The sequence below is a fragment of the Myiozetetes cayanensis genome, unplaced genomic scaffold, assembly GCF_022539395.1.
Source record: "Myiozetetes cayanensis isolate MyiCay16 unplaced genomic scaffold, myiCay2020 scf31, whole genome shotgun sequence".
Taxonomy (NCBI): Eukaryota; Metazoa; Chordata; class Aves; order Passeriformes; family Tyrannidae; genus Myiozetetes; species Myiozetetes cayanensis.
The window spans coordinates 4586591-4597127 of NW_026087533.1; the positions used below are offsets into that span (position 1 = coordinate 4586591).

General features: G+C 60.7%; 2 protein-coding genes across 6 annotated transcripts; both read right to left on the reverse strand.

Moving 5' to 3' along the window:
• Positions 1-2671: 2671 nt before the first annotated feature.
• On the reverse strand, positions 2672-3903 carry NDUFS5 (NADH:ubiquinone oxidoreductase subunit S5). Its single transcript, XM_050326431.1, has 2 exons — positions 3591-3903; positions 2672-2890 (listed from the first exon to the last, which is right to left on the reverse strand). The coding sequence occupies exons 1-2, from the start codon at positions 3804-3806 to the stop codon at positions 2786-2788; spliced, it is 321 nt and encodes a 106-aa protein (XP_050182388.1). The 5' UTR covers positions 3807-3903; the 3' UTR covers positions 2672-2785.
• A 736-nt stretch (positions 3904-4639) lies between these two features.
• On the reverse strand, positions 4640-10490 carry AZIN2 (antizyme inhibitor 2). 5 transcript variants are annotated; one of them, XM_050326427.1, is made up of 11 exons: positions 10186-10490; positions 9503-9616; positions 8266-8396; positions 8015-8188; positions 7132-7304; positions 6561-6692; positions 6057-6222; positions 5776-5938; positions 5562-5674; positions 5225-5430; positions 4640-5068 (listed from the first exon to the last, which is right to left on the reverse strand). In XM_050326427.1, the coding sequence occupies exons 3-11, from the start codon at positions 8362-8364 to the stop codon at positions 4927-4929; spliced, it is 1368 nt and encodes a 455-aa protein (XP_050182384.1). In that variant the 5' UTR covers positions 8365-8396; positions 9503-9616; positions 10186-10490; the 3' UTR covers positions 4640-4926. The 5 variants fall into 5 exon arrangements, with proteins under 5 accessions (XP_050182384.1, XP_050182380.1, XP_050182383.1 ...); XM_050326423.1 differs by having other exon boundaries at positions 8266-8431; positions 10186-10487; XM_050326426.1 differs by lacking the exon at positions 10186-10490 and adding an exon at positions 9782-9940.
• Between the last annotated feature and the right edge of the window lie 47 nt (positions 10491-10537).

Consider the following 10537-nt stretch of genomic DNA (forward strand, 5'->3'; position numbering starts at 1 on the left):
GCCCAGGGTGGCGAGACCTTGGGCACCCACAGGGCTGCAGGGAGATGTCTCCTGGTGAGAATCAGTCAGCACATGGCTCTGCCCCCGGGGTTTGTCCTCTCTCCCTCATTAAAACCTTCGCCCAAGCCCAGGGATAAAACCTGCCTTTTCCCTCGACTTTTGATAAATTATTCATCTCCCAAGAGTTGTTTATTCCCCTTCTCCAAGGCAGAGGAGATGCAGATGCTGCCTGGGCTCCTGGAACATCCAGGGCCGAGGGTGCTGCAGGAGGTGGGGGCTCACCCAGACCCCCAACTCCCACTCCTGGTGGCTGGGGGCTATAGGAAAATGGGGACAGGGGAAGGGATGGTGCTGGGAGAGCACCCAGTGAGTGACACGAGCTCTGCCCTCACCAGCCCAGGCCGTGCCGATGGCAGAAGTGGCTCCCCACGGAGATCTCCCACCCCAGCCCAGCCCCCAGAGCCTCCCCCCCAGCCGGGGACGTGGCAAAACCCTGCGCCAAAAAGACGACAAAAAAGGCAGCAAAGAGCAAAATGTAAATTTGGAACTGCTACGGGCTGGAAATGGATCTTGTTCAGGGCTCTGTGGTGAACCACATTCCGAAGCCGAGGATGCTCCAAATCCCTTTGCCCCAGGGGAACTCGGTCGGGAGCATCGGACCCATTTTTCAATCGCTGCGCTCTCCTCCCCCAGAGCCAGCAGGAGTAGGGGGGCGTTTATCTCTCCACCAACTTGATCGTTTTCATCAAGCCTTTGATTAGCCTCTTTGTTGGCCGAAATTCCTGACAGAGCTTTTAACTACGGGCAAATGGATCGCTCCACGTGCCCTTGGCTGCGATAACACCGATCGCCAGAGCAATTAGGATTTGAGAGGCTCTAAAGAGCCACTCGGGAGCCAGGAGTGCTCAGATACATCCCGATATTCCCTCAGACATCTGGACCGCTCGGTGGGATGAGTCACCCTCACCACCAGCAGGCTGCCAGGCTTTTTGCTGAGCCCGTTTTTTTTTTTTTTCCTCCTCTTCCCTGGAAAAGCAACCCTTCCCAATCATAGGATTGGTTGGGGTGGGTTTTTTTTCCCCAACCAGCAATTCCCGGGAGCACCAGCCCGTGCTGTGGCGCTGCTCCAGGCGCCTCCAGCCTTCACTTCCAGCTCGGGAGGGGTTTGTGATGCCACCAAGGTCAGGACTGTCACAGCCAAGCCGCCACCAGAGGAGTCATTCCCGAGGTAGGCCCTGCGATCCTGCTGCTTCCCAAAGCCCCCTCCACATTCCCGGTCCCTCCACAGTGTTTCTCTGGGAAAGGAAAGCATAATTAACCATCATGACAATGAACAACTGGGGGGGGTGCAGACATGGCATGGAGGTCACAAAGGTTTGACCTCTTGGCTGGCCTCGCTTCCCAAATTTCCATCCCAGGGGCTGATCCTGGGGAATCGTGGTCCTGGAGCGGCTCAACCCTGCTGGGTGAATCCTGGAGGTGCCACGTGGGTCCCCACAGCTCCCCACCCACACAGTCCCACTCCCTCCCAAATCCCCCCAGGACAACCATTCCCTGCAGATAAATAACTGTCACTGTTCCACTTCCATGCCCAGCACGATTTTCCCCTCTTTATCCATCATTTACTTGTTCTGGCAGCTCCTCAGCCCCCCCAGGGCCTTTCCATCTCAAACCATCCCACATCCCTCCCGTGTTTCCCATCCCAGGAGCTCCCTCCCTCCTTCTACCAGAGCTGGAATGCTGAGATCCACCCCGAGATCCACCCCAGTACTGACATCCTTACCCAAATTTTCCTCCTCCCCACCGGAGTTTTCATATTCAAAGCAGCCAAACAAAATCCCTGAGGATTTATTTATCAGCCCTGCCTCCCATCTGGGAATGCCAGGATGGGCAGGAATCACACCGGGATCCAACCAGGATGGGGGGGGTCTTGGGGTCAGGGCAGGGAAATGGGAGAAAAATATCAAGACTGATAAGAAGTAAAAAAAAAAGAACATTATTTCTGGAATTATCTAAAACAGAGGGAGCACAGAGGGCAGTGGGTGGGTCAAGGGAGCCCTGAGCACAGGGAGAAGCCAGTCCTGGCTCTTGGATTTGAACCCAGAGCCGGAATTTGGGGCTGTGCCGGGGGGGGAATCGCAGCTCCCTGACTCAGCCTGGGCACAGGGAATCCATCTGGGCTGGAGCAACGGATCCATCTGGGCCTGGGGGAAGGGAGAAACCTCCCAGCAGCGCTGGGGAAGGCTGGTCTGGAGGGAGCTGAGGGAGAGGAGCTGCAGGAATCCCAGGAGAAGGCCAAACCCCACCGTGTCTGCCACAGCCTGCCTGGGAACGGGGTGAAATCCAGGGAAATGCTTCATCCAGGGGGGCTCTGTGGAAATAATGGAGCTCTCCTCTCACAGCAGGACACAGCCAGTTTTGCAGGACGAGCTTGGGTAGTTGATGGGTGGGGTTTTTTTGCCGCGTTTTCCAGCTCTTTGAGGTTATTCCAGCAGAAATCCCTTTCCTGCAGGAGGGACAGGCTGCAGCTCCCTCTGGCTCCTGGGGCATTTGACCCCCCCTCAAGGGCAACATTCCCAGCCCCTCTTCTGGCATTTTAGGGTGTCCCAAAGCCCCCCTCAGGGAAAGCAGCTGCGGGGAGAACCCCAAAGAGACACGACAGAGCCAAGCAGACATTCCAAAGGGATCATTTACTGCCCCAGCGATGCCCAGCGTGGGGTCTCTCCCCATCCCTGTGTCCTGGGGGTTTTCTTCAGGCGGGAATGGCACATCAGGACCCCGGGAATCACGGCCTGGAGTCGTCCTTGCCCTTGTGGTAGTCGGGTGGGGTGTACTTGCCTTCCTTGATCAGCTTGTCCCGCTGCTCCAGGATGGTCTGGAGCCTCTTGAACTGCCAGGGACACGGGAGAGGGGGGGTCACAGCCTGCAGGGGGGTCCCCAGGGCAGGTCCTGCAACCCACATTAACCCTGCCCTGGAGCTCCCCAGCCGGCTTGGAGCCTCTTCCTAAAAATTCCTGGGCTTTCAGGATTTATAGCTGATGATGATTTGGGTTTTCAGCCCGATGTTTTTGACCAGGCAGGATTTCCTCCAGGGGCTGACCCGAATCCCAAGGTGGTCTGGGTTGGAAAGGGACCTTAAAACCCATCCCATCCCACCCCCTGCCACAGGCAGGGACACCTCCCACCGTCCCAGGCTGCTCCAGCCCGGCCTTGGACATTTTTAGGGATGGGGCAGCCACAGCCACCAGATCCCTCAGGGAAGGGGCTGCTGGGGGTCCAGACCCCACCCCAATCCCCCTCCCCCATGGACTGGAGCCCCCAGAGCTTGCCCAGGCCCCTCAGCATCCCCTCCCCAGCCTGACCCAGCGCTTCAGGTGCCTCCAGCCCCCTCCCCTGGTGCTCCAGTGCCCCCAATTCACCCCTATTTGTCAGGACCCCCGAGACCCCCGCACCCCACCCGTACCCCCGATACCGCCTCCCTTCCCTTAACCAGGACCCTCCAGCCCCCACGACCTCCCTGTGCCCCCATCCCCTGGCACCCCTTTGCCAGGGACCCCCAGACCCCCAGCCCGGTGCCCCCCCCGACCCACCATCTTGGCGCGCTGCATGCACTCCATGAAGTCCTCGTACTCGGGCTGGCACTCTCGGCGGGCGCGGGTCTGGCCCAGCCCGTGCCCGCACTCCACCCACTCGCGCTCGAAGGCGTGGCACACGGCGGCCCTGCGGTTGGGCTGCGGCATGCTCTGCCGCAGCAGCCAGCTGTCCACATCGATGCCCAGCTGCTTCTGCAGGTCCCAGAAGGGCATGGCTGCGCGCTCCGCTGCTGCTGTCGCGACAGACGCGGCCCCTGTCGCGACACCCCCCCCCAAGGCCCGTCCTTCACCGGCCACGCGCGACGCCGCCAAGCGCGACTGGGAGCGCGACACCGCGCCGCGCTTTACGGGTGGGAGGGGACGGAGAGGAGAGGCGGGAGCGGCGCCCCCCGCGCTGCGGCGCCCCCTGGCGGGGCGGAGGATACGCCGCGCCCCAGCGCCCCCTGGCGGCCGCGCTCGAGGGTTCCCAGTGCTCCCAGTGCCTTCCCAGTGCCCCCCAGTGCTCCCAATGCCCTTTCAGTGTCCTCCCAGTGTCCTTCCAGTGCCCTCCAAGTGTCCTTCCAAGTGTCCTTCCAGTGTTCTCCCAGTGCCCTTCCAGTGTCTCCCAGTGCCCTCCCAGTGTCTCCCAGTGCCCCCCAGTTCTCCCAGTCCCTGGCTCTCTGCTCTCAGGGGGGCTGTCCTGTGCAGCACACACCCCAGGACAGCAGCCTTCCCTAGGGCCGAGGGGACCTCGGGAACCTGGGAGATGGCTCTTCCCTGCAGTGACCCCCACACCCTGAACCCACCCCCCTATTTCTGTGCCCCCCCCAAAATCACAGGGGTCACTCCAGATGCCCTTGGATGAACAGCCCCACCCTCCCTAATGAGCAAAACCTCATAAAAATGTTGATTGCAGGGGATTCTGTGCGGGGTGTGGAGGGGGGGGCTCCCTCACCCACCCCCCCGGGCCACGCTGGACACCCGTTATTACCATCACTCTTAAAACAAGAGCCCAAACCTGCCGGGCAACCCCCCCCGCCCACCTGCCAAACACACTCCACACGAGCTGGAGGAGCAGGATTTATGGGGCAGGATCCATGGGACAGGATTTACTTGGAAGTTCCCAGTGCAGTGCCGGGGGGAGTGCCAGGAGCAGGAGGGCACATCCTTCCCCCTGGTGCTGCCAGGGGACCTTTCCCACTGTGGGACCTTTCCCTCCTCCAGCACAGACAGGAGACCTTTCCCCCACCAGTGCCACCAAGGGACCTTTCCCACTGCAGGACCTTTTCCCTCCTGGTACCATCCCAGCCCTTTCCCCTCCATGGGTCTTCCCCCCGCCCCGTGCCGTCCCTGCTCAGATGATGCCGGTGGGAGCGAAGACGGGGGGGACACAGAGGGTCTCTGCCATCTCCCAGCCGCAGGACAGGGGGGTGCAGAGGCTCTCACGCTCGTCTTCCGCCTGGGGGGGCTTTCCCTGGAAGAGCTGGACGGCTTTCCTGCAAGTGGGAGACACCCGAGGGGGAGCAGGGAAGGGGGAAGGGTGGGCCTGGGGAAGGGGGAATCCCCGGGGTCCTCACACCCCCCTCCCAACACAACAACAGGCAGAGGTGAAGCTTCCCAGCCCCGTCCCCCCCACTCTGAGCGCCTCTTACCAGGCCAGGCGGGACATGGCGTAGGTGACGCGTGGCTGGGGACACCCCCCGAGCTGGGGCGAGGCTGGCACGGTGTAGGCCCCCATGTCCCCAAAGAGCAGCCAGTCCCCCACGTGCAGCCGGGGCAGCTCCAGCCCGTCGGCGATGCGATCCCCGGGGGGGCCCCTGAGGCTGCTGCTGCGGGACGGGCGCTCCGGGCAGGCTCTCTGGGGTGGGGAAAGGGAGCAGCCACAGGGGTGACGATGTCCCGTCATCACTGTGACCTGCTCCACCTGCACCCACCACCACGAAGGTCCAGCCCCGGGACCCCCCCCAGGGTCGGGCAAACCCCCCTCACCCTGTGCAGCCGAGGCCTGGGGCAGGGGCTGTCGAACAGGAGGCAGCTGAAGGCGCCGTAGATGCCGTCGCTGAGGTGATACACGAGGCTCTTCCCCCTGCCCGGCTCCTCCTCTGGAAGGCGAGCAAGGAGAGGGCTCGGGGGGGTGGATCGGGCACACGGGGTGGGCCTGTCCCACTGTCCCACTGTCCCACTGTCCCACTGTCCCACCTACCATCAGAGCCAGGCTGCTCCACGGGGACCTCTTCCAGGGCGGCGATGCTGGCAGCGAAGGTGAAGGCAGAGGTGACGTAGTACCGGCCCGGCCTGGCCACCACCTCCACCCCGGAGCCGTCCGGGAAGTACAAATCCAAGGCAGAGCTCACCACGGCAGCGATCTGAGCGGGAGGAACAGGTTCCCTCTCGGTTAGAGGGATTCCACGGCGAGCCAGAGCCTGGGAGAGCCTCCAGCCTCGCCCTGTGCCTGCCGGGGGCAGGTGCTGGGGGCTGTGGTACCTCCTCGAAGCGGGCTCTGGCGTCCTCGGTGCCGGGGAAGCCCCCGCCGATGTCCAGGAGGTGCATCTGGTAGCCCAGCTCGGTGCCCATGTCAAACACCAGCTGTGCTGCAGCCACGGCCTCAGCGAAGGCCTGGGGCTCCAGGCCACGGCTGCCGAGGTGGAAGCTGAGGGCACAGACCCCATTTCAGCAGGGTCTGATTGTCCCCAGGGAGTGACAGCACTGGGATTGTCACCCACTGGTGGCAGCTCTGTGCTTCCCGCATGCCATCCCAAGCCAGACCACCTGAACAGACCCACAGAGCCCCAAAAAGCCTTTCTCAGGGTCAAACCTGCCCCAAAGTGGCTCCAACAAGGCGAATCCCTGCAAATCCCTGCCTTCACCTCGCTCCCACCCACAGCAGCCAGTGGCTCTGAGGAGCACTGCGTTGTTCCAGCAGGGCAGAGCTCCCCACATCCTGATCCATCCTGAGCACCCCTCTGGAAGAAGAACCACGTGGTGTACCTGATGCCAACCACCTCCACAGCCTGCTCCTTGGCAGCCTCCAGCAGGTGCCGGCAGGATTCGAGCGTGGTCCCAAATGTCATGCTCGGGTGGACAGAAGGGCTGGAGTCAGCGGAGATCCCCAACAACATCCTGCACAGCAAAGCCACACTGTGCTGAGGGGGCTTGGAATCACAGGGCCACAGGATCATTAAGGCCAAGAAAGCCCTCTAAGATCACCAAGTCCAACCATGAACCCAGCACTGCCAAGCCCACCGCTAACCCATTTCTCCAAGTGCCACATCTCTGTGTTTTCTGAACACTTCCAGGGATAGTGATTCCACCACTTCCCTGGGCAGCCTGATGCCATGCCTGACTACCCTTTCAGTGATCAGGTTTTTTCCAAATATCCAATCTAAACCTCCCCTGGCATAGCTTGAGGCTGCTTCCTCTTGCCCTATCGCTTGTCGCCCGGGAGAAGGGACCGACAACCAACCTTCTACAACCTCCTCTTCAGCCCCTGTAGCACCCCACAGCCCCCTGCCCAGCTCCTCCTCCAGCTGCCCCTCCAGTGGTGCTGCCAGACACCCACCTGGCACGGGGGTGGCTCCTGGCCACCTTGCTCAGCTCCACCTCGTTGTCGAAGGTCATCAGCTGCACGCCGTGCCTCGCCGCGTACCTGATGTGGGCAACCTGCTTGCAGGGGCTGCTGTAGAAGATCCTGTCAGCTGGCACTCCAATGCCTTGAACCCGGGTGATCTCAGCCTGCAGGGACAGGGAACACACCCACAGGAAGGGCCTCGTGGCCACCACCAGCCCTGGGGCTTGTCCAGCCTGCAGCGCTGGGGAGGGCAGAGAGTCAGAGTTGCAGCCTGGGCTTTTCCAAGGAAAAGCTCAAAGGGATCACAGTGGGCTTTGTCCTGGCAAGGACAGACTGTGGTAAGGTGTTTAAAACAGCCTGGGAGCAGGAGAGGAAACAGGTGGGTTTAGCAGGCGTAGGGTTGGCACGTGACCCCTGGGCTGAGCTGTGACAACTCTGGCGCTTTCCCTCCCTGGAAACACATCTTATTTAATTATATAGGAGTAAGTGGCTTCATTTGGCTCCTCCCTGGAAATCTGGCTATTGCAAATGACGAGGAGGAGGGAGCAGGGAGGTTTAGGCTCAGCCTTCAAGACACCAAGAGTTGGATGGCTCTGGCAGTGGCACCCCAGGGGTGTGCCGTGCCACCAGCCAAGCCTGCCACCAGGACACCAGCTCCAGAGACAGGAATGTTGGTCAGAGGGAACAAGCCTGAGTTGCCAGAGAACAGGGATTTATGGGCCGTGTCAATAGAGACTTTTGACAGCAGAGGGAGACTCCTGCCCCCGTAAATGTCACCTAGAGAGTGGAGACTTAGGAAAGGAGGGTGAGCTCTGCCACTCTCCCACAAATGCTTGTAGGATGCTGGCTTGGAGCTGTCCTCCCACATCCTTACCTTGTTGGCACAGGCAAAGCCTGCCCCCAGCTCTGCCAGCAGCCGAATCACTCCTTCACTGCCGTTGCATTTCACTGGGAAATAGGGTTTCACCCGGGGTAGGGCCTTCAGGAAACGCAGGTGCTTCTTCACAACATCCCCGAGGTCTGCCACGAAGAAGGCTTGCTGGTCGCTCTAGGGGAGAGCTGGAGTAAGCAGAAGCTTCCAGGAGTGCCTCTTCCAAGGGGGGGAGGCGGAGAAGCAGCCCTTACCCCCTGGCACAGCTCCCCGGGGAGGTTCTCCAGGAGGTCTCTGGTGGTGAATCCCTCCTCCACCATCAGGAAATCGGATTCGCTCAGGTACCCGTTCATGGTGGGATGTGATGATGCTCCTTTAAAGCCTCCTTGAGTAGGGTACAGATTCTAAGTAAGCAACTCACTGGAAAAAGAAGGAATATGAAGGGTAGGGTCCAGAAGCATCACCAGCACCCTGGGGTGCTCCCCACCCATCCCTCTCATGGCAGAGCTGTCCTGGGCAGAGCTCTGTGCTGCTCTGCTCCAAACCACCACCTCAGTAGAGCTCTGGTGTGGGTTAAAGCATCTTGTTTTGGGGGAGGAGACACATTTCTCTGCAGCTCAGAGCTGTGTTTTGGCACACAGCAGCCTCGTCTCCATCAGCAGCAGTCTGGGCACCAGCACAGTCAACAACAAAGCCAACTGCACCGCGAAGGGGATGGAGGCCTTTATGTGCCAGGACGTGTCCCTTCCCGCTCTGGAATGCAGCTGGATCTGCTGTGGGGAGGATCCCTTATGGTTTCTATTCCCATTGACCTGTTTTCCCAGGCACACAAGCCCCAGGAAAACAGAGGCAGAGCACAGGCCCCTCGCTGACAGCGCCCGACCTGAGGACAGTCTGGATCCCTGCTGTGGCTCCTTCATGACACAAGGTGTGGAACCAGGGGACAGTTAAGCTGCACAGAGTTTGCTGGCTCGTCCTGGCAGAGCTTTAGCTTTAACAATCTCCTGCCCTGGATCCAGCCTGTCCCATAACCCAGAGAGCAGACAACATAGCAGGGAAAGCTTCCACTCTGATAATCCAGATCCAGCTCCAGGGCCCTTACAGGAACATGGTCTCTCTGATCTGAAGGGAGCAGGAGACAGAGGTTTCATTTCTCGGAGCTGCACAGCAGCTCCTCCCCACAGAGACCCACTGACAACATCTTGGGGGAGGCACTGGGAGAAAGACCACGCTGACCCTGGAGCAGCAGGATGTTGCAATGCATTGAGCAAGCCCCACCAGCAAATTCCAGAGCTGGGGAATGAGGTGAAAAAACATGGTTTTAAAAGCTCTTAGAGCCTCACACTCAGGAAGAGAGAGCAACTCCTCCAGCTTTACCCTTCACATCCCATCACTAAGCAGCACCCAGCCCACCAGGATGGGGCAGGGAAGCAGCGAACTGGGTCATTCCCATTGGAACATGTGCCCCAGCCTTGGACATCCCTGGCTTACCACGGCCCAGTTCTCCCTCCCAGGTGCTCAGAGGTGCTGTCAGGGGGGCTCCCCGAGGAATGCAGGGCTCCCACAGCACCCCGAGGTGTGGCTGCTGCTGGGGGTCCGAGGGCTCTGGGGAGAAGCAGTGACAGGGGTTAGTGATGGAGAGGGGCACTGACAGCACCCTCCACCCCCCCATCCCCAAAACTCAGCAGCCACAGGCACCCCTCACCAGCCCCCTCCTCGCTGTGCCAGGCAAGACATTCCCTCCCCAGAGCCCCTCCCAAGCCCCCTTACCTCAGAAAGCATTTAAACAGATCCTGTCATGGGTCTCCCGAGAGAACGAACTGGCCCCAGCGGTGGCTGTTTGTCCTGCCCCAGCTCCCTGCCCGCCCCCAGCCCCTGCAGAGGATGGGGGGGCCCTGCACCCCTTCTCTCCCAGCGCTCCCTCCCTGCTCTGCCTCCCAACCGTAGCCATGGCAACCAAATCCAGCCACCCTATTGGCTGAGCTGCCTCCGAGCATCCTGCATCCCTCTTGGAGAACACTCCCCCACCTCACCCACCCCCTGCCAGGGCTGGGGCTGCCCCCCAGGAGTCACCCGGGGTTCTCACCCAGTCCAGCTCACCCCCAGCCCAGCCCTGCACGTGGCTGCACATCCTGTGCACGGCGACCCTCGGGGGGGAAGACAGCCCAGAATACCTCTGAAATGCTGCTGCCAGGGAAACCAGGCTCCCTGCAGTGCCTGTCTGGCTGGGACTCCGGCAGGAGTAGTCGGGAAGATGTCAGGGACTGATCCTGCCCTTGCTGAGGTGCTGCCAGTTTTGGTGGGTTCCCTAGCAGCAGGTGCCTTGTCTGGTCCATCAGTGCTGTCTTTGCTGCATTTGGAAATGGTTGCACTGCTCCATCCCACAAACAGCCAGGGCTGAGCAGGGATTGTTTTTTTATTATTTCTTCTTGCTAATTTGCAGGTCCCTCCTTGGTGCTGCTGAGGACCAACATTCTGTGTGTGGCGGGGTCGGTGCTCCCTCTGAGGAGGTGACAGGGACAGACT

Excerpts from the sequence above, each read along its gene's own strand:
- NDUFS5 (XM_050326431.1), bottom strand. The coding sequence starts at position 3,806 with ATGCCCTTCTGGGACCTGCAGAAGCAGCTGGGCATCGATGTGGACAGC. Across the intron at positions 2,891-3,590 it reads GCATGCAGCGCGCCAAGATG|TTCAAGAGGCTCCAGACCAT; the intron begins GTGGGTCGGGGG and ends TGTCCCTGGCAG.
- AZIN2 (XM_050326427.1), bottom strand. The coding sequence starts at position 8,364 with ATGAACGGGTACCTGAGCGAATCCGATTTCCTGATGGTGGAGGAGGGA. Across the intron at positions 6,223-6,560 it reads GTGGAGGTGGTTGGCATCAG|CTTCCACCTCGGCAGCCGTG; the intron begins GTACACCACGTG and ends CTGTGCCCTCAG. Across the intron at positions 5,939-6,056 it reads CCAGAGCCCGCTTCGAGGAG|ATCGCTGCCGTGGTGAGCTC; the intron begins GTACCACAGCCC and ends CCTCCCGCTCAG.